The 23,699-nt window shown below is 40.1% G+C and overlaps 1 protein-coding gene across 5 annotated transcripts in view; it reads right to left on the reverse strand.

The window, feature by feature from the left end:
* The window catches only part of Shtn1 (shootin 1), a 96,231-nt gene that overhangs the window by 71,666 nt on the left and 866 nt on the right, over positions 1-23,699 (reverse strand). For 4 of the 5 annotated variants that reach the window (XM_048791276.1, XM_048791278.1, XM_048791277.1 and 1 more), the window contains exon 2: positions 9,166-9,218. In XM_048791276.1, coding sequence (XP_048647233.1) covers positions 9,166-9,218 — 53 coding nt within the window. Of the gene's footprint in view, positions 1-9,165; positions 9,219-9,389; positions 9,402-23,699 lie in introns of those variants that run through there. The other variant, XM_048791279.1, reaches the window with a different exon arrangement.

Here is a 23,699-nt window from a genome sequence, read left to right on the forward strand (position 1 = left end):
AGTATCTCCTGTTTCAACATCCCAGGATGGTATTAGTGATATTTTTAGGAATCAAAAAGTCATTACGAGAACTGAATTCAGGTCACCCTGAGTTGCATGAAACAGGGAAGACATGATTAGAGATATTTTTATCAAAACTACCTGAAACTTTAAAAAGCAACTTTTAGTTATCAGGATAATAATTTAAAAATGATTTTTTACCTGGCATGGTGTACACACTAGCAACTCGGGGCTGAAGCAGGAGGATCACAGATTTGAGGCCAGCTTGGTCTAATAGCAAGACCCTGACTCAAAATTAAAAATAAAAAAGACTGGAGATGTAGCTCAGCGGAAAACGTCCCTGGGTTTAAGGCCCAGTGCCATAAGGAAAAAAACTGAATTTCCTGGGAATACTTAATTCCCTAAAAGAACCAAATAAATAAAGCAGAATTTTAAGATGCATTTGATGACTAACACGTCATACAGTGGGATTTCAACTCGTTTTTAAATTTCAAATTCCAATGATTTGAAAATTATGATGCCACTAATAATTTGACAAATTCAGATTAAAATAGTGAGATCATCTATTCGACTAGCAAAAACTAAAAAAAAAAAAAAAAAAAAAAATCTGAGCATTTGAGCATTCTAAAATCTGGCAACTCATATTCTGCTGTATGTATAAATTAGGATAACTACTTTGGAAATAATATTCTATCAAAATTGATAACACACATCCCCTCCGAGTCAGCACTGCTGTTCAGGTGTCTACACCTGGAGAATTTCCAGCCATGTTACAAGATGAACTGTACGAAAATGTTCAGGTTTGTTTTTTTTTTTTTTTAATACCAGGGATTGAACCCAGGGGTGCTTAACCTCTGAGCCACATCCCCAACCCTTTATTTTTTATATTGAGAAAGGGATCTTGCTAAGTTGCTTAGGGCCTCACTGAGGCTAGCTTTGAACTAGTGATCCTCCTGCCTCAACCTCCTCAGCCACTGGGACTGCAGGCATGCATTACCACACCCAGTAAATGTTCCACATTTCTAATAATGACAGTCTTGGTATATTCACAAAATACACTATAGAACAGTGAAAACGAATAACTTAAAGCCATATAAACGCACACGCACACGTATATTATAATGCTGAATAAAAAGAGTAGCAGAACACATATCAAATGATGTCTTCAGCACACAAAAACATTTCATATATTTATATTATATGTACATATATTTTGATATGTATGGTATATACAAAAATATATGAGCATGAAATAGAAGGATAAATATAAAATTTATGACAGAAGCTGTACTCTAGGAAACAGGGAAAAGATTAGGAATGAATGGCACAAAAATCTTCAACCTGTGACTGGACTCAAGGGCCTGAGTCATGAATGCTGATGAAATATCTATATCTGCTGTATAATTTCTGGATTAATTTTGTGTTAATTTTCTGTTTTACTTCTGAATTGATTTGGCACTTCTGAAAGCGTGGGATGCCCTGTGAAAACTGCCATCATCCAAGAGGTGGTGTTTGAGAGTGGTTCTTCTGAAGGAACCAGAGGTTCATCCAAATCTCACATAGCTTGAATTGTCACTAAGACTGCATGACAAGAACATAAACAGGAATCTCCATACCACTCACCATAATGGTTGCGCCAATTTGCAGTCCCACCAGCAATGTATGAGTGTGCCTTTCCCCCCACATCCTCACCAACATTTATTGTTGATGATTGCCATTCTGACTGGGGTGAGATGAAATCTTAGAGTAGTTTTTGATTTGCATTTTCTAGTTGCTAAAGATATTGAACACTTTTTCATATATCTATTGATCAACTATATTTCTTCTTCTATGAAGTGTCTATTCACTTCCTTGGTTCATTTATTGAGTCAATCCCCAAAATACAAAGGTTGAATGTTTTTTCTGACATGTGGATGCTAATTCACAATTAGGGGTGTGAGGGGATAGAAAAGAATATTGTTATTTTAGATTAGGTAGAGGGGAGCGAAGGGAGGAGAAAGGGCATGGGGTATGAAGGATAGCAGAATGAATCAAGATGTTATTACCCTATGTACATATATAACTATATGACCAGTGGGATTCTACATCATGTACAACTAGAAGAAGGAGAAATTACACTCCATCTATGTATGATGTATCAAAGTGCATTCTACTATCATATTTAACTAATTAGAGCAAATTACAAAATAATAAAAAATATTTTAAAAGAGACATGAACAGCTAAGAAAAACAAACAGAGACCAACCACCAGCCACCAACACAGCTAACATTTGCTGGTCGTCTCAGACAGGCGGGTACCAGTTACCCAGAAGACAGACTTTATGTCTATGCTCTCTACTCATAAGGCCCAGGGAGACAGGCTCTAGCTAATAACAGGTCTCCACATCAGTCTCAGGCTGCCATGCAGGTAAGCAGTTTTGCAGTCCAGCTCACACTAGCCCTCTACTTAACACCAACAGATTCACATGGTCTCCCCCCAAGCCCAGCTGTGTTCCATCAGGGGCCTTCATATTGCTTTGCTTTCTATTTTCTGCAACCACATTATGATAGAACTGGCAGTCACAGAATTTACCATCTGCTATGCTGAAAAGGGTGTGTGTGTGTGGCGGGGGGGTGGGGGGTGAGTTTACACATGCTACAAATGCAGCTCACTTACTCCAAACTAGAACTGATCAAAATATGAAAGATGTACCCATTTGCTAAACAAGAATTCGAACACCCACTTATTTCATTTTAGGTAGATCCAGAAACATCTCTTGCAATCTATCATTCTATAAACAGGGAGAAGTTAGCAAAGATTACGGGTCTTTTTGGTAGAGATGCATCTTTCCGCCACACAGAGGCCCCTCGCCCATCCCACCCTTTGCTCTGCCCTGCCCATGCAGCTGCACCATCTGTAAAAACTGCTTCTTTTTGTGTTGAGAATTGCTCATGAAGACTTTGCAAAAGCAACAGATGTTCCTGGGCCCACGTCACTTAATTAGGATGCCCAACAATTCTCTGCAGCTCGAGGCTGGGGTAAGACTTAGCAGCGTGAGTGCTGGCTGGTTTAAGCAAGCTGGGTAACACTACAGCTATTCTAGAGTTTCGATTCTGGCTCTCTGTGGAGTAGTGAATTGACCAAACATTGGCCTCGCTAGTTTTGAAAATCCTTAATATCAGAAGCTCCGGCTATTTTCCATATCTCTTCCTTGAGCCTCATCCAGGCAGATAAAACCAAACCAGGATCTCAGAGCACTGGCAGGCTACTGTGCAGAGCAAAGTCCCTCTAGTGTGAACTAGAATCTCCGTACTTTCCCCCCTCCACCATGGGATACTCAGTTCTTTCCCCCTCGACCATCATCCAACTATTGCCAACACTAGAGTGGCTGTTTACCAGGGCTCAGCTGAAGCACAGATAACTGATACAGATGGTAGCAAGACAACTTTATCTTTTGCTTTGTATATATTTTATGCAAGAAAAACCTTCAACATTCTCAATTGTGTCTAATTTTAGTTACTATAAAATTCATTTTTATCTTTCTGGTACACAATGCAATGGAAGGTTGCCATCTTCTAGACAGGACAGTTTGCGACCCAAGAAGCAGACACAAGCACCTGCCTGCAAACATCACCAAGAGGGGACAATCTATATACAAATACCTTACAGTTGACTGAATTGAACTTTTAATCACATGCCACCTGTGATTACTGAATATCTGGACTTCTGTCCTCAGAGCACTGAACAAATTCATGCCAAACCTATACCTGCCAGGCACCTTGCTAAGCACTGAGGGGAGTGTGGAACCCCACAGACCCTGTGTGCTCACAAAACAGATCTTTACCAAGAGACCAACAATAAAACAAGCAATTTGTGAGGACACCTGGTAAAACGAGAAAAATGCCACACTGCTGTAGGAACACAGAGCAAAGGCAATGGCACCGGGTATGGCAAGGTCTCAACCCTAGGCCATCTCTCTTGCAGTCCATTTCTTTCACGTCTGGTTACCATATTTTAAATTGTAAACATGCATAGCATCAGAATTATGCAGAATTACCTATTTACCTGCTTTTAGAATCCTTGGTGATGCGGTGAGTGGACCATCAAAACATTTTTAGTAACTGACACTTCTACTGTTCCACCTGTGTAAGTCTGGCTAGTACTCAACTGTGCTTTCTGGATTTCTACAGGTGTATCCTTAAAGAATGCGAGACATTAAATCATTCCCACTAGCATGGAATTCCTTTCACTCTCTTTCTCTTTTGGTGTTCTTTCTTCCAATTCAAAGTTCTTTCCCTCCAATTTTCATAGGCAATAAAGAAGTAGTAGCTGTCCCCCCAAGCTGTCTCACAGCATTCTCCAAATTCTAGGTCTTGTGTGTTAGATGGAAACACATGTCATCAGAACTGAGATCCTTGCTCTTTGTTTCTGGATAGATTGCTGTTAATAAGAGACTCATTTTCACTTTCAAACTGCTAAGTAATTACTTTTTCTCTGGCACAACCACTTGCCACTCTGTCTCAAAGAAACTGCATGTATGTGGATGTATTATGCATGAATAGTTAGCATAATGGATGCATATCTTGTTCTTTAAAGTGGCTTCTTTCTGGGTTTTTTTTTTAAATAAAATACTTTGGGACCTTCACCTCTGAATATTACACAAGAGGAAGAAATTTTAACAATAGACAACTGAGCCAACACGCAAACACTATCATATAGCCTGCTTCTTGAAACACAACTCTTGGAAAGTGTCTGCCTCATTCCCTTTTCAGTCATTGTTCCTGGCAAGTGGACAGAGCCGCCTGATGCACTGGTACAGCAGCTCACCCAAACGGCTCCTAATCAGCCACTTAAACATTTATGCATTTCAAAACTCGATCTCTGAACATAATATTAAACATAAATACTTACTATTTAACGACAGACATTCTTCTATTATACAGAGTTCCTTCTTTCTCTGCACACTCCACACACACCCCCGCCACCCTGAGAAATGTGAAAGCCATTCCATTCAAAGCCCAATAAGACTTTTCCCCCATATAAGCAAAAAACCCAAAGGATTATGACAAAGATCCTAAGTGAGTCAGAAGAGAATGCCCTTCAATTGTAAAAGCATGGCTGACATTTAAATATGGTGACTGCTACACAAGCAAAGGGACACACTTTTATTTGGCTGATCCAAATATATCATCATCTATTTTGCCAGGCCCCCAAATACAGACTTAGAAGAGTTGCTACCTTCAATGTGATAGGCTCTCTGATGTTTTTAACATACAATTGATGATGCTAATTAGAAAATGGACAAAAATTAATGGTAAAAGTAGCAAATAGCATTCTTTTACAATTCCCACTTACCTTGATGTTAAGACACAAAAGTCTCAAGATTTTTTTATACTTTAAGGCAACCTGAACCAACTGCTTAGAACCTTTTTAATATTTTGATAATAATGAATTCTGGCTTATAAATGTGACAAGTATATAAGAAATATGCAGATGGTTTACTATAAAAAGCAATTAATTCTGCTTGTGAGAGAGTTCGAAGAGATTAAAAAAAAAATAAGTGACATATAATCCAAACATTCAAGTTGACCCAATTTTGTCACTTGGGAAGAACAGAAACCTTGTCTTTTTATGTTTTATTCCATTCCACCACCAGGCTCCAGACACCTGCTTATACAATGACTACTAACTCATCATGAACACTTGTCAACTTGTCTGTGCCCTGGACAGAGTTTTAACTCAAGAGTAGGACATTCATGTATTTTTCGTTATACTTTGGTGCTCAGAAGGCATCTGAAAAAAGGTTTTCCTTCAAAAAAGCTTTCCTTATAAACTCAAACAGAATCTGATTCCATCCTTAAAGTTATTGATAAAAACCATAAAATCGTCAACATTCTATTGCTCCTAGTCAGAATCCTGCAAAAGAGGGAGGGAGAAAGACATACAGAAATACAGAAACACAGACACAGACACAGACACACACACACACACACACACACACGAATTCTTCTGACATGAGACTGATTTCATTTTTCAATTTTTCAACACAAACTGATGAATGGTAAAGGCACATGACCCAGAAAAGTACTGAGTCTGACAATTTGCTGTGGGAAATTCACACACCAATGATAAAGAATAAAATGAGGACTTTTGTAGGAAAAGAGTCACTTTGCTCCCATCAGTTTACCTGTTTGTAAAAGAGCACTGTGTTGGAAGACCCAGGTTTGAATCTTGACTCTGACACTACCTACTGTTTGACCTCAGGAAACTTACTCCAGCTGAAGTCCCATTCATGCCTGGATGAAATGGAGCCAAATGGGGCTGTTTGGTGCATTAGATGAGGGAGATAGGAGGACAGATGTCCCACAGCGGCTTCTTAATAAACAACCTCATAAGCAACTGCCTTCCCTGAAGACCATGGATCCTGATACTTGCCTCAATAGAGAAGACCCAAATCAGGCAAGAAGTCCTTACCCAAAGGAGTCACATCCACTGCCTCTTCCAATTGACAAGGCTCCTGCCTGGCAGCTAAGATAATCAGACTCAACAGAAACACATGGAAGGGAGAAATACCTTGCCATCTATTTTTCTTTTCCCCTACTCCTGCCGAATTTCCCCATATCAAATTAAATATGGGCAAAAGGAAAAAAAACAAAAAAAACCCAAGCCTTACTCTAGAAGGCTATCCCTGACAGATTTAACTGGACTCTAGGTGGGGGCCATCAGACAAAGATGGCAGCTTGTCTTTCCTGAAGTGGACAGGACAAAGCTCCCCCAGCCCGGCACAAGAAAGTGCTTTCCCAGAGAAAATGGTGTCCTCCATTTACCACCTCCAGAACTAAAGCTGCTTTTACTCATTCTATGTTGTATAAAAGGCTTTTATTATATGCTTCCCTCCTTTGTAACACGGCCCCCCTTTTGGGGAAAAAAATCTGCAGTAATAAGCAAGCTAGTCTTTTAACAGGAGGTAAACAGAGTGCAGTGAACTTAAAACCATTCTACTTTGTTTTACCCAACCACACAGCATTCCTTATTGCTTTCATTTCTTTTCTTCCCCTTTCTGTTAATAGTTATTTTTAAGAATTAGGACAGAAGCAGGTCAACAATGCCTACAGATGTTACAAAAGTATTAGGCCACACTCTGCACAGAGACGCATGTAAACAGTTAATGGGCTGGGGTAACGTATAATCCTTCTTTGACCAAATGCATTTTACCTATAATTCCACTTGCATAACAGACGGCTCACTTAAAACCTCCCTGCAGAAAGTGGCTCTCAGTTAAACAGCCATCACCACCAACAACAGGAGATGCGTACAGAGCACCTCCTATTTTTAGGGTGCTGCTAGGTCTACACAGAGCAAGGATTAAGGAAGAAGAAAAGATAAAGCTAAAATGATTTATGATTTAGTCTTCTCATTCATCTGTTACTGACTTCTGTCTGCATCCTTCTTTCTCTACCACATGAAGACACGGGTTTACTTTGTCCCTCACGTCTCCTGGGGTGTGTCAGAGAGTTCTTCTGAATCAACCACCTCCCAACTTGCCTTGCTCTCACCCTTCCAGGGCCAGGAGCAGCTAAGCAAGACTCCATGAGCTGACGACCTGGCAGCCTCTTTCTCCTCCCTAGTGGGAGGATGGGTAACTCATGAAAGAGGATCAAGCTATCTAATCTAAGCACCATGCAGTACATGTGTTTTGAAATTATCAGGCTTCAGGCATGCCAGATCTGAGCACACCCTCTTCACCTGTTGATACGTTCAGGACATCTATTACTAGGGTGGTTATGGTGAGGGAAGTAGAAATATCTGGCCAAGCCAATTTCTATGGACTCTTCCCTTAACACAGAGGTGAGGACTAGCCACTTCTATCATGGACATTTTAATCATCCCCACCTAGCATTCCCTGAATTGTATGATGAAGGAAAGAGAAGAAACTTGAGATTTCACAGACCACCAGGGGTTAACTTATAAAAGAGCAAAGGACCCTTAGAAGTAGGTGGAAAGTAATTATCCAAAAATCTATTATAACCTGCTTTGAAACAGAGTACTTACTGTTAATATCACTAACCACACCACAACTAAAGATGGCAAATTAATATGAGTGAAACAGTTAAACACAATTCTCAATGGCCCAATAAATAATACCAAATAAGCCACAAGGTTTACAACTATTTAGCTCACTACCAATTTTTATTACAATGTTACTCTGAAATTTTAATGATGAGATTTCATAATTTATAGTAGTGACAAACTACCTTCTTATTTAATAACCACTAGGGACCTTTTTTATTAATTTCCCACTAGGGTTATAATGCTTTAAAATAGTTGGTCTATACAAAAAAAATAATTTTTAAAAGCAAATTTCATTTATATCTAAAAACAACCATAGACAATACTGTTTGCTACCTCTTATTTTTTATTTTATACTCACTCCCTGTACTTTTCTGACCTTCTATTTGTCCTCCCTTAAATTTACAGGGGGCTACAGACATACACATACACACATGCATACACGCCACACATGTATGTATATGTGTGTATGTGTATACGTAGGTATGCACATGTGTGGGCGGATGGACACATAGACAAGATATCAGCAAACATTCCCAAATCTTATATGGACATTGCTAGAGTCAAATGGATACAGTTTATAAAGAATTCAGCTACTTAACAGTTAAAAAATTAAACTGCCAGACTTCCCCTTCACCAGGTTTCCCTTCTTCACACTGGGTGCTTTTCAACTTCTCTCATATTACTCATACAGGCAGAAGAAGTATCTATACAGAAGGTTTATGGCAGCACTAATTCCATGGAGTTCTCTCCAGGATCTTACATGTCTAGGTCCAAAGGCAAATGTCCCAGGCCTTCAATTTCACCCCCAGAATCACAAATCTAACTGTCAGGAAAAAGTGCAATTCTTGGGGACTCGCTTGCTTGGCCCGGTGCCTCACCACACATTTAGCTATGTCGTTAATCTCCCAGAGCTGCGCCTACTGTGGCATGCCTGCTATTCTTTACCATCTGGAGCCTGGAGTTGATATTAGCTTGAACCACACATGCAAGAGAAAAGAAGGGGAAAAAAAACCCTCATTCACATTTAACTGAAATTGGTGGCTGAACAATACACTACACTGCCTAGGCTTTCACACATGGAAGAAAAGGGAAGAAAAGGGTAAAGTACAAACCTTCTCCTTTGTTTTCTGGTTCTCTGCTCTGAGGTCTTCATATTCGCCTATTGCTAAAAGAAAAAGGAAAGCAACATTACAACTCAGAGGAAAGTTTACTGTGGGAAAACCCAAGAACCCAACTAACCCCATCGGCTCTTTACTAGGCTGGGAAGAATGGAGAAGAAACCAGGAGGGCTTCTGCTTTGGAGTGTAAGGAAGAAAACATGGCCCACCACGCTGACCTTCAGCGTTCCCAGGTCATTAGGAAGGTGAGAGCCAGAAGTGCCCCAGGACAAGCCGCTCCTCCTCCTCCATGCTCGGCACCCTGTCCTGTGAAAAGATTCAGGAGGTGTTCCCGGAAGTTCCTCCAACACTGAGTCTGTGGTGTCACAACCGAGAGGTTTATTGGGGAATGGACCTCTAGAAAATGAAGCATACCTTCCAATGTCACGTATCAGCTTTCTCCAGAGCAAAAAGTTGACCCCATGAACATCTGGCTAAGAACAACCATTTCAGGCAAGACTGGCAGTCACCAAGCCACCACCAAGAATTGCCAGGCTCAGTTCACTGAGTCAGGAATACGTGTAAATCAGACATATTTCCAACTATGTGGGGGGAAAAACAGTTCCCTACTTAAAATTCCCTGTAGCTAGAAAAATAAAATAACTGAACCCCTTCATTCAACTTTTAGCAAAAAACCCCATTCTTAGGTATCCTCAAGGTAAACCTGAGACAAAGTTTTGGGCAACCACCTAAGATCATGGAGGGAACAGAACATCTAAGGTAAATATAGAGCTGCTTCTCACCCACCCCAGCTACCCCAACCACAAAGCCAGTGAATTATCAGGCTAGACGTTCGTCTTTTAAAAAATTAATTGGGATTTAGCTCCTAAAAAATCTCTGTTCTTAAAAAAAAAAAAAAAAAAAACTTCCTATCTCTACAAACAATCTGACAGAAATAAAAAATCTGAAACCAGTGGCTTCAAGAACATTCCAGATAATGTGGTCACTGGTTCTATAAATGTATGATTGTGTGATTCTAAGTACTGGAGCAGAGAACATCCCAGAAATAAACAACCAACATAGGAAAGGGCACTCTGCTTTTTCAAGTGAGCCTACAGGTTCAGAGAACTTGCAGTGATGGCAGCACCTAAATCTTAACATCTGATCTAAACTTCTTCCATTTAAAACATCCAATAATGGCTTTGCAAGCTTTTCTAAAACATGCATGCTATTCTTCCTTTATACTGCCAATTCTACCCACAGGAAACAGTGCAAACTCCCAATCACTGGGTCTTTATCAAGGGCATTTATTAATCCCACGTTTATGAGATTACACCAACAATGTCCAGAAGTTTTACTAGCACCCCGTAAACATGAAGTAAGAATTAATGTCAACTTTATTAAAGCCCCCCACACCCCCAAATCCTTGAACATTAGATAGCCCACTAAATAGCTCTGAATGTATATCCATAGAGATAAGAGCACTTTGAAAACAATTATATTTCAACAGAAAAGATTTGACTGACCTCAGATTGAAGCCCTTTACACTTCAGCCCCTCATCAGCCCCCACCACACATGCCCCCACCACTGAGGATAAACTAAAGTGTCCTTGGATCTTAAAAATCAATGAGATGGACCCCCTTTTAACTAAGAAAGAGATTCTACAAACATCCACTTCCGCCATTGGTCATGGTCCCGAATCTTATTAATATATCTAATACTGCTTCAAAAAAATAAATACAAAAATATTTTATTAAGAGACTTTGATTTAGATTACTTGACATTTAAAAGTATCTGTAGATGAAGTTGAAAACCAAAATTGATTTAACACTCTATTATTGGTGCCCTACTTTATAGACCTCCACACAAACAATAAAGGCTTATAAAACCATAATCTCATATTGACATTAAGAAATTTTTTTCTATTTAAAACATCGGATAATGGCTTTGAAAGCCTTTTTAAAACACCCATACTATTCTTCCATTATATTGCCAACAGAACCCAGATGAAACATTGTAAACTCTCAATTACTGGCTCTTTATTAAAAGCATTAATTAAGAACCCTTCACCTATCACATTTTAGTGCGAAACACAGAAAATATGCTTTCTTGTGACTACATGAGACTCAAAAAAAAAGCAAAATGCAAGGAAAGGAAAGTATTAAGAATTCAACCACTTGGCACCAAGCAGGGGATAACTGAGAACTGGGCATAGAAGAACAACAAAGCATGTATTTGGGGTTTAAAAACCAAGTTTGCTGCCATAAATAATACGTATACATGCATATACACAATGCATATACACAAGTATAAAGGGGACACACAGGTAACCCCATCCTCAGCAAAACTTGTGAAAACTGAAGTGACCTATATTATTATTCAGACCTTTTTTGGCAGACAGCATTGCGAGAGGTCATAGGCTTCTTCTTATTTCAGGACTGGCTCAGAGTTTGCAAATTTTAAATAATAAGCTTGCATAGCTTAAGTGATTTGATAACAGAGATCCTCCAATCCTGGATTGATCAATGCCTAAGAAGAGAGGAATCTGACCCAACTCTCTGCCATAGGACAGATCCTCACAACTGGGGGAGACTTCATCTCCTAGGTATACAGGTATAGTAAATGTCACTATACCAAAGGGTCATCTAGGACAGTCATTAAAACGTACAGCCTACTTTCAGCTGAGCACTCATTGGCTATAGGAGCTGGGAAAAGTCAGTTAATCTCTCAGAGTCTCGGGGTACCTCATCTGATAACAGAGTCTCCCACAAAGCTGTTTTTAAGAGAAGAGTTAACATGTGTGTCTAGGCACATGAAGTGTTCCATACATGTTAGCGATGGTTATTGCCAAACAGTAAAGTACATCAAATCCTGAGTGCATGACAAAAGAGATCAGGTTGCCCTGATATCCTGAGTTACTTTTGTCCCACAGGGCCCATAAAGATGGCCAAATGGAAAAATCTGAAACCCAGGGCATCATCATCCTTCACCAAATAAAGGGAGGGGGAAAGGGGTTAAGGATCAAGTGTGAATCATTTGTTGTAAAGAAACATTTGCCACAAAGCAGTGGAAGCACATCTGAGAGTCATACTTTTCAATCCTGCTGCACATTAGATTGGTCTGGGCAGCACTGCAGTCACACAGATTCCAGTCCCCTCACCTCTGACACCAAGATTCTGATTTGACTCGTCTGGGTGGGGCTCAGGCACCCTTTGCTTTTCTTGAGAATTGAATGCCCAGGTAATTCTAATGTGTAGCCAAGGTGGGGAACCTCACATAACCGTACGGAATGGAAGAAAAAGGAAGATGGTGGAGAAAACAAGGAGAATAGCAGGCAGAGCACGTGTATCCAGAACCATGCTGGTTTTCCATTTTCTAACTCCCTAATACCAAGAAAAGGAGTTTTCATTCCAAGCTGCAAATCATGAAACAGTCAGCTCAGGAGGCAGCTGAGTAGACATACTAGTTTAAAAAAAATGTGACAACTAAAGTCCATAACCACAAGTCAATAACAATGCCTCTGGCGAGAGTTAACAACCTTCATGGCTTGCCTGGGACTGTCCATTTTAGCACTGAAAGTACAGCATCCCTGCACACTTCTCAGTCCCATGTGGACTGACTGACTACCTCTGTTGGTATCTCCAGACCAGCATTTCCAACTAGCACTTTGTAAACCTGCACTGTCCAATAAGGCAGCCACTGGCCACCAGTAGCCATTTAAATATTTATCAATTAAAATGTAAAGTTCTGTTCTTTAGGTTCATTAGTCACAATTCAAGTGCTGAACAGCTACTAGATACCACTCTGGACATTGGACACAGAACCTTCTTAACACAGCAGAAAGTTCTACTGGTCAGTACTCTTCTGCACATCTCTGTCCTGATGTCCTACAAGCGCCTCAACTCAACATGTTAGAAAGTGAGCTCAGCAATCCCTCTTCACTCAAACTTCCTGCTTCCAGCACACAGGGTCTCCTTCACTGGTGTCACCTTCCACCCAGCCCCCAGGCTACTACCCACAGGGTCTCCCTTGAGTCCACTTCCCTCTACCTCCACAGCATCAAACTCCTATATCTAAAAATGTCTCTCCAATCTGCCCTTCCTCTGTAGCCAGTATCTCTGTCCCAATTCAGACCCTCAGTATTAACAAAACCCTCCAATCCAGTTCTACCCTCACTTTATCCCAAGTTTCTTTACACAGTGGGTAGTCAGCATATTGACAAAAAGATCCTCTTCTTCCATCCATCTTCTTGTTTAAAACCTCCAAAACCTTAGCTTCACAATCTGGAACCCACTTGACTGCCTGCCATTCAGTCTCAGAGTCCACCACAAGCTACTCCATCACACCCAGAGTCCAGGGCTTCCCTGAATCCTGTAAGACCTTTCATACATAGGTGCCTCTGCAAATGTTTTCTCCTCTGCCTGCGAGGTCTTCCCCATCTCCTTCCTTGCAATGCAGGTTTCCAAGAGGCTCTCCTCACATATCTCAGGCAAAGTCAGCACTTCTCTTTTAACACCAGAAGGCCCTGTTCATATAGGTTAAGCAGCCCTACTTCAAAAATCAGAAACTGGAAATGCTTCGAAATATGACACTTTTGAGCACCAAAGTTTCAGATTTGGGAACATTTTGGACTTAAAATTTTCTTGTTAGATATACTCAACTAGTAATGTCTATGCAAATATTCCAAAATTTTAAAAATACAAAGTAAGCATCTTGGATACAGGAACTAAACCTGTAGCTCTGTTAGAGCCCCTACACACAGCCATCATAAATTAGCTGCATACAGGTTGTTTTCTGACCTTTCTTTCCACCCAACTGACTGAACTATGCCTGTGCAAAATACCAAACACAGAGTTCTTGCCTATGTTGAATGAAAGGCTATGTCCACTCGAATCTGTGATGCAAAACAACTGAGCCAAATATTAACATCCCCATTTTACAAAGGAAGACAGAAATCCATAGAGAAATCAAATCCCACAGTTTTTGAAAGCAGAACCTGTCTCTTGATTCCCAAAGTCATTCAAGGAAGAATACAGTACTGAGCATAACTGTGCACAATGCAATAAAGCACTAAGTCGGAAATAATCCTCTAGGGTGAAAACAGTGCCTTCATTCATCCAGACACCCACATCCACATGATGCCTGACATATAACAGGCATTTGATAAACTGAGCAGGAAGGAAGAATGACTAAGGCTTCACACCAGCAACTCATGAAAGAGCACATACTCTCCTCCCTATAGGTCTTTTGCATCCTATGTTACATGAAAATCCTTAATCAAAATGAAACTTTAAATAGCCACCAAATGTAACCGGAGAAACACTGCCTCATGAGATCTTCTAATGTAGCTTTACATTCATTGAGTCTGTACCTTTGAGACTCTGGGAGCCCTGAAATGTTACTAATGGGGAATGAGGACATGAGTCACAAAAGACGGTGTTCAATTAGGGCTAGATTCCCTTCTGCACACATCCCAATGGGTCCTTCTCTTAAAGCCAGAGTAGAAAGAGAAGTCATTTATACCTCACTTGTTAATTAAATCATTATAAAAGCTGGGAAAAACACTGCTGGAAAAAAAAACTGATCAAAAAACAAAGGTAACAGATTTCATATCTGAAAAGAAATTATGGCAAAACAGAAATTCACTCAATACTTGGTAGAACATACAGTCCGGTGTTAATGAAGTAATGATGATTAAGAAGTACTCTCCACAAAACTGTATTAATGACTTCAAATTAACCAACAGAAAAGAAGGAAACGGAGTATCTTTAAAATACATATATGTCGGATTTCTAATCTGGCATGTGAGGACCCTATAAATCACTTCTTTCTCACAAGAAAAAAAAGCAGAACATGCTGAAAATCAACAACTCCTTTTAGGTCTGTCAGAGAACTAATGTCACAAGGCCACCCCCCAAAATTAGAGGAACCCACAGGCTGATATAGACAACCACAATTTACGGGAACAGATCCCAGGAGCAGAAACCAACAGCAAGACAGGAAAATCTAAACTGTAATTGACAAATTGCTGGAGGCTCCGTTTGGGCAAGTGTGAAAGTTAAAAGTGGGTGTCTGGGTGGGGGTGCACACTTGTTGGTTTTACTTTCAAGAACCTGGCCAGGTTTGTACAGAGAAGATCAGAGAGAGCAGGCTGAGGAGGAAAGCAGCCATTCTGAAATATGCTCAGGGCATTCTGTTCTTAAAGCCTGGCCTCAAGAGAAACAGCCGTATTAGAGTCTAATGGATTTAAGGCAGGGCAATGTCCAGGTCCAGCCTCCTCCAGCTTCCTGTTCTGCCTAATTGGGGAAGTGGGAGCTGAACAGAAGTGGGAGGTCACAGTCCAGGAGCACAGCCTCCTAAAACCCAATCCGAGGATTCTGATCTAACCAGAACTACAGACTAATTTCATACCCTACCACCACACACCAATGTTTAGAACATCATTATTTATAATTGCTCAAACTAGGGAGGAACCAAGATGTTCTTCAAGATGTGAATGAAAAACAAACTGTGTATATCCATACAACAAAATATTATTCAGTGATTAAAAAAGAGATAAATGAGCCATCAAGTCACGGAGGGGAAACTTCAACGCATATTGTTAAGTGAAAGAAGCTCATCTGAAAAGCCTACATGTAGTATGAAAACAGCTATGTGAGATTCTGGGAAAAGCAAAACTGTGCAAGAAACAAGAGAGATCGGTGATTGCCCCAAGTTCTGGGGTAAGGAACAATGAATGGGTAGATCACAGGATTTTTAGAACAATGAAACTATTCTGTACTATACTGTATGAAACTTGAATGTACATCATACATTGGTAAAAACCCATAATTGTACAATACAAAGAGTGAATCCTAATGTAAACTGGACTTTAGCTAATAATAATTTATTAATATTCACCTATCGGTTCTAACAAATGCACCACACTAATTAAAGCAGGATATTAGAAGAAATAGGGCTGAGGGGAAATGAGGATATATGTGGGAATTGTCTAGTTTCAGATCAATTTTTATGTAAACCTACTTCTCAAAATAAGTCTTTTTTTAAAAGAACCCTAAATGAGCAACACACATTGCAAGCAGAAATCATACCTAGATTTGTGTCATATAGGATATGAGACAAAACCAAGTTACTAAAAGGATCTTATACATTACTCTTCATGGTACCATATAAAAACTTCAGAATGTATGTTTGAAATGTTTAGCCAGCACAGCGAGGAAGCAAAAAATAAAAGTTATACAAGTTTTACATTTTAAAGCAAAGTCTAGCTGTGTAACAGCTTTAAAGAATAAAATCTAGGGCTATGGATGTGATTCAGAATTTGTCTAGCATGCATGAGGCCCTGGGTTCCATTCATAGCACCACAAAAACAAAAGTAAGAATAAAATGTAAAGCAGGGCAAAGTTTAAAAGTTTTAGATTCCTCAATTTCACTTTTAAGAATTTTTCCTATTACCCATAGATAAATTTTCCCTTTTACCCATGAATATATACTATTATATAATTTTTTTAAAATTGATTTTGTCCTACAATTATAGTTACAAATATATGTACAAGAATGTATGTAGCATTATTATTTTTAATAAACTTTAATTTTTTAAGCTTTAGAGATATGGAAAAACTCAAAGATAGTAAAATCATCCCTTGGTATTCACAGGGAATTGGTGGTTTAGGTGGATACCAAACTCTGGAAATTTTCTTATATAAAATGATGTACTATTTACATACAATCTACACATACACTCCCACGTTCTTTATATCATCTCCAGATTACTTACAATACCCAATTCAATATAAATGCCATGGAAAGAGTTGAATGCTGTATTATTTAGGGAATAATCATAAGCAAAAACAATACCTGTACATGTTCAATTTTTTTTCAAATATTTTTGAACTGAAGTTGGTTGAATCCACAGATGTGGACCCCATGGATATTAATATTATTAATATTAATGGATATTGGAGGGCCAGCGGCACAGAGTTCCCCGTCTTCCCCTGTCATGAACATAGCATTACTATGGCACATTTGTTACAACTAATGGACCCACACTGACATCTTATTGTGAACTAAAGTCCACAGTTTATTCAGGTTTCCTTAGTTTTTACCTAATGTCCCCTTCCTCTGCTCTGGGATCCCATCAGACATGCCGAATTGTATTTAGATGTCATATATCCTTAGGCATTTCTTGACTTTGACAGGTAGACTGGCTTACAGGTTTTTAGGAAACAATCACAGAGATCAAGGGCCATTTTTATTATACTGTATCAAAGACATGAGTTATCCACATGACTTATCACTGTTGATGTTGACCAGCATCACCTCACTGAGGTAGTGTCTGCCAGATTTCATGGAAATTACTCTACTCCTCCTTTCTTACGCTGCAATCTCTGGAGAGAAGTCACTGCGTACAGCCCCCACTTAAGGATGGGGGAGTTAAGACCACACCTTTCTAAAGTGGGAGGAGCTACATAAATTATTTGAAATTGTTCTGCATTAGAAATTTGTCTCTTCTCCCTGCTAATGTGTTGAATTACTTCTATTAGTACTGACTCACAAATATTTATTTCATACTTTGGGTTACAATACAATATTTTTTTTTCAAATCGTTCTGTCTTTGCCCACGGGAAGTTCCTTCAGTTGGCTCCTGTGTGTGTCTCTGACAGCCCCATCACTGTAGGGTTATTAGTTTGTTCACTTCCTTAGTTGCGAGCACTACTAGATGCCTCAGGCTCATCTTGTATGTTTCTTTCCTCATTCTAGAATCTGCTGTTTCTCCCAATAACCCTGTTCCTTTCATGGTATTGGTACCCAGCTCTGGGTGCTAGATGTGTTCATTGCTACCAGTGCATCCTGACTCTCATCTGGCAGAACAAGAAAACACACCTGTCTGCACTAACCCAACTACGTGTACATATCTGTAAGAATTTTAAAGATAACCATCTTTATCTACATTAAACTAAATATGAATTCATACTGATGTCTCCAACTTGAATCCATTACTGCAAACATTACTTTAAATAGCAAAAAAATAAAAACAAGAAACACAGAAATATCCTCCAGAGGACATTAAAGACACTGTGGTAGATGAATACAGTGAAACACTATCTAATCAATTTTTAATAATGTAACTATGTGCTGACATAAATTACCTATTAGGTAATAAAATATGTGTGTACATAGAAACACACAATTTCTGGAAGGAAACACCACAAAAGATTAACAGTCAGAAACTTTGAGAAATGGGAATGGGGTAGAGAAAGCACTGTCAATAGGGAGTAATATCATTCTCAACAAGGCAAAAAAAAATCAAAGGGTCACAGTACATAAAATGGCTCCTGAGGAGGAGAAGAAGAATAAAAGAACTACTGAGAAACAATGAGTTAGATAGAACAGGTAACTGTATTTTTCACTTTATGAACTTATTTTCTATAAGCATGAGATTATTTTATGATTTAATTTTTTTAATTTATTTTTTAGCTTTAGTTGGACATAATACCTTTATTTTATTTATTTATATGTGGTGCTGAGGATCGAACCTAGGGCCTCGCATGTGCTAGGCGAGTGCTCTACCGCTGAGCCACAACCCCAGCCCATTATGATTCAATTAAAAAAATATATATACAAGACTCACCTACCTACAGGAAGTATTAAGTGAAGAGAGGAATTCTGACCAGAAGATGCTATTCGCCAGCCATGCTAAGCACCGGTGTCCTGGAGGGCTGCCTGCCTGGCGTCTCTTCGGCAATAATTCACGGACTCTGGGGTTGGCATAACTACAGCCATCCTCCTTTCCCCACCCCCGCTGTTTGAATACTGTTCTTATTCTCAAGAGATAGAAATTTGCTAGTCTGTGTTCTCTCCTTGAGAGATAAAAACCTGCCGGTCTCTGTTCTCTCCTTGAACAATAAAAAGTTGCTCTTCTCTGTTCCCAAGGAACTGTAAGTTGCCTTCCACAAAACCAGGTGATGCTTGCTAGGCCAGTCACAAGGGCTAAACCCACCTCTAATGGGCGGCCATGATTCTGGCCTCTAAAAGTCATGCTCAAGGGGGAGTTGCTGCTGCTCCCCCGTCCCGCTGCTCTCCCTTCCTACTGCTGTTCTCTCTGAGCCAGAGAGAGCCTTGTCAGGTGCCTGGCAATAAATCTGCTTATGCCTTTACCTTTGATGTGCCCATGTGATCAGTCCTGCACCCGTTTTCTTTCATCTGGGAGGAAAGTAAGTTTCTAATACATATCTGGTAACTCAAAGGTAGCTGGTCCCTGGACCACATTTAGGAAAACACTGGTGTAAGGCCAAGTTTGTGCTTGAAACCAAAGCAACCATTTAATTCCAAACTGCTTTCTACTGAGTGACTTCATGTGGATCAGTGACTGCAATGCTTTAGCTTTTCCAGACTGATAGGGTCACTGTGATAAGGCAACAGTGTGGACCCCTTCTGTCAAAATAATGCTCCTCTGACCCAGAAGCCAAGAGAACACTAGAAGCATCCATAAATTACTAGCTCAGCTCTAAAGAATGAGCTTTACTGAATTTCCATCTGAATCTTAAGCACTAGCTCAATAACTTGGGGGAAATGATATTAATTATAAAAGTGAAAGGAGGTTTCCTTGTTATAAAACCAATCATCTGAGCTGAGGATGCAAGCTCAGTAGAAAAGCCCTTGCCTAGCATGCACCAGGAGCTGTGTTTAATCCCCAATACTGAAAAAAAAAAAAGCTAAAGAAAATCCATTTTAGATAGTATTACCCAAGAATGATCCACACATTCGGAGGATTTGTTGTTGTTTGGTCTTACATGAGAACATCCTTAGTAGGGTTAGGGCTACAGCTCAGTGGTAGAGTGCTTGCCTAGCATGGCTTTGATCCCCAGCACCACCCACAAAAAAAAAGAACATCCCTACTAGTAAGCAGCAATCACTCTCTTCAAAACTTTTGAGCTCCACAGGGCGGCCATTACTATTCTGACTAGGTTAGTGGGCACCTGTTGTTTATGTCACCCCAGCTGTATCCTCTCTTCTGATGGTGGCAGGTCATTCATTCTGCTTTGGACAACTACTCCATTGCATGGATCTTCACGGAGGCTGCCAATCACAGTGCTTCCCGGCCAAAGGATGTGAATCCATGACCCCCATCTAGACCAATCAGACACTCTTCTTGGAATATACATGCCTGCCATCATCTTCAGGCCAGGAACTCCTCACCAGCAGGGACCAGGTCTTACTTATCTCACTATCTCTGATGCCTAGCACAGTGCCTGGCCATGAATATTCAGCACATGCGAGTTCAATGAATTACACAGAAAATCAGGCACCTTAAACAAATGCTGAACTAAGTCTATCATTTTCCAACAGAATTCCGGAGAGGAACAAATTGTGTGGTGTTTTGTAAGGGAAATGTCCACTTTAGTAGCTAGGAAATATGCATCGGAAATAGTATCCAAAGTTGCCATTTCTCTGTGCATTAAAGATGTCAATCAGTCCAATAAAATAAAGCCAGAAAAAAAGACAAAAGGAGAATTACCTCATTACCTCAACATCTGCTTGAACATAAGCAATCACACACTGGCTAATTTTTTTAAGGGACATAATATAACTTTCTAGAAAGACATAATATAGCTAATTATACCATTCACTAGAAGGGAACATACAATGTTTTGAAGTAATTCAGAAGTGGGTGTGATTTATAAGACACAGAGCTTAGGGAATGGTAAGTATAAATTAGAGATTGTTCATATTATGACAGACTCCGTCACTGCATTTCACAACTTTTGTCAAAAGCAACCTCATTCACCACACCACTGAAGGCATCACATGAGGGAAACTGCTGTCAGAGCTGCAGTTTCGACCTTCTTTCCGCATACCCTCCTGAGGAATGGGTTCGAATTTGAGACTTAAAACTCACTAAGGAAGGAACCACATGATGAAACTCAAACGCCCGAAAAGCACATAAAAATACCTCCAATTTCACCAATAACAAGGGCAATACAAATTTTTAAAGGTACCATTTTGCCCACTTGGTTGGCAAAAATTCAGAAACTTGTCAAGCTGTCAAATTAGTAAGGATGGCTAACAGTCAATGTTAACCAGCACACGGGGATAGAGAGGCTACTTGGGGAATGTGAACTGATATAGCCATATTAGGGGGCATTTTTTCCAATATTTATTTTTAGTTGTAGTTGGACACAATACCTTTATTTTATTTATTTTATTTTTATGTGGTGCTGAGGATCGAACCCAGGGCCTCACATGCACTCCACCACTGAGCTACAAATCAGCCCCCTATAGGGCATTTTTTTAACTGTCTAGCAAAACTTTATTATGTACATGACCTCTAACCCAACAATTTCACGTCTAAGAATCTATACTAGAAAAAGAAAGGGTAATTGTACATTTATCAGTGTGATTATTTGATTAATGATGTTTATGAGACAAAAAAAGAAAAAAAGCAAAGACAAAAATTGTCTAGTTCACTCCCTGGGCCCCCAGTGCCTAGCACATGGGCCCCACCTGTGGTAACCACATGGTATTTGTTAAAGGAAGGAAAACATGTGTTTACTTGGAATTAAAAAAGGAAACTAGTATATCTACTCAATGATGGTTCTTCTCCTTCCTATCAAACAGGGGTAGTGAAATGAGGACTCAAAGTGTTAATGGGTAGAACACACCGAAACTTTACAAAATTGATCATAATACTGGAGATACCCAAAGAACCTGAGTTCTCATTTCAAATCCCTAGCTTTCCAGTTAGTTCCACAAGTCAAGCAACAATTAAATACTCTTAAAATAAGTTAACTGTTATCACAGTCAATGATCCAATGGTAAATGCCCTGCATTGAGATATATAAAATTCATACTATGGGCTGAAAAAAATCCTCACACCTGGATAACTAGACCCAACATCATTAAAAAAAAGTGTACTTTTAATAAACACAAATTTCAAAGTCAACTGTTCTATTACCTTTGATATGCCCTTAATCAAGGAAATACAGCCTCTGAAAATACCAACACCATGGATGTTTCCCAATACAACAGAAGAACCATAAACTTAGAAATACACCCTTTTTCCTCACTCCTTAATCCAACATAGAGACAGAGAACGTGTTCCCAAATCAAATAAAAACAATTTGTGGGTTACTTGCATTGTTAATCTACCCTTAAAAATATATACAGAATGAAAAGGAAGTAACTTTTTATTATTCGAAGACTGAGCATCCATCAAGAGATGTGATATCCAGTAATACTAATAATGAAAGTTCCATGTGTCCAGGAATATGAATCAAGAGTCAAGAAATAACATTCAAATAGAATGCAGCCCTTAATAAAACTTGAGATTTCCTATAAAGGAAATTCTGCCCATCCAGCAGATTCACTGGTTCTTCACTTCAGGCCCTCAGGCTAGTCTACGCTGGGAAGTGAAGGTGCTAGGACCAAGAAGACTAATATCTATCCAGCACATTCCAGATACTAGATATCAATGTCCACTTTAGAAAAGTTAAGTAATTTCCCCCAAGGTCACACAGTACATGGTCCTGTTAAGAATTTTTTGCAAGGAGTACCCTTGCAGATGGGAAGATGGTGTAATCAAGAAGCAACAGGTTATACATAGTACTGGACAGGACAATGTGACGTCTGGTTTAGTCCTTGTTTTTAGACAGGTAAGGCTTGACTGAAACCACAAGATCCAAGGAAGGGCGGACATTCCTCCAAGTTCACAAAGCTTCTGAGCTGAGCCAAGAGAAGCAGAAGAACTGAGACTAAACACAGGGGTTAGCCAAAGAGCAGGGCCCCTTTCACTTTCTGGCCATGTCAGCAAGTCACTCGGAGAAGCACAAGTACCTACTCGTTTTTACTTCCTAAATCTCCATGTTCGGCTCCTTCTTGACCCACATTCTCAGACCACCCTTTGATCAGTGTAATAAGAATTTTTAAAATGTGTTAGATTAACAATGGCTCTCTGATCTGGCTTTGTTCAGAAGGGTGGTAATGATGAAAATGATTGAAACAGCTCTTTATTGAGGGATAATCCCCAGTTACAAGCAGTAGAGAAACGTGTGCACAGGGCCTGGCTGCCCTGTGCCCCGCGCCAACACTGTTCATTCAGGAAACCAGGCGCACAGACAGGGTGTTGATTCACTGACTAATACACTGCTAAAAATGGGAAGTGATAAAAACACATCGCGGCCTGAAAATCCTGGCTAAGGAAAGAGGAACTGCACCGACCCCAATGAAATGCTGGAAAGGCTGTGAAGCAGCGCTGCAGGCCCGCGAGCGCCCCAAATGTGCAAGGGTGGGGCCAAGGCCAGGAGCACGGCCAGCTGAGCCGCCCAGAGCCGCCCAGCGTCCTGCCCCACCCGCTTCTCCCGCGTGGAACGGGTGTCGCGCGCCCCGGTCCGCGCCAGGTCCTTGTCCCTGGCCCGGATCTCCAATTGCGGGCCAAGGCGGCAGCGCCTCTCCCACTGCGGGGCCCGACCCTCCCCGACACTCGCACCTCGTCTGGCCTGCGCTCTACTGCAAGGTGACGGAGCTACCGGGTGACCGCGTCGGCCGCAAC

This window comes from Marmota marmota, unplaced genomic scaffold, assembly GCF_001458135.2.
Source record: "Marmota marmota marmota unplaced genomic scaffold, marMar, whole genome shotgun sequence".
In the NCBI taxonomy this organism is placed as follows: domain Eukaryota; kingdom Metazoa; phylum Chordata; class Mammalia; order Rodentia; family Sciuridae; genus Marmota; species Marmota marmota.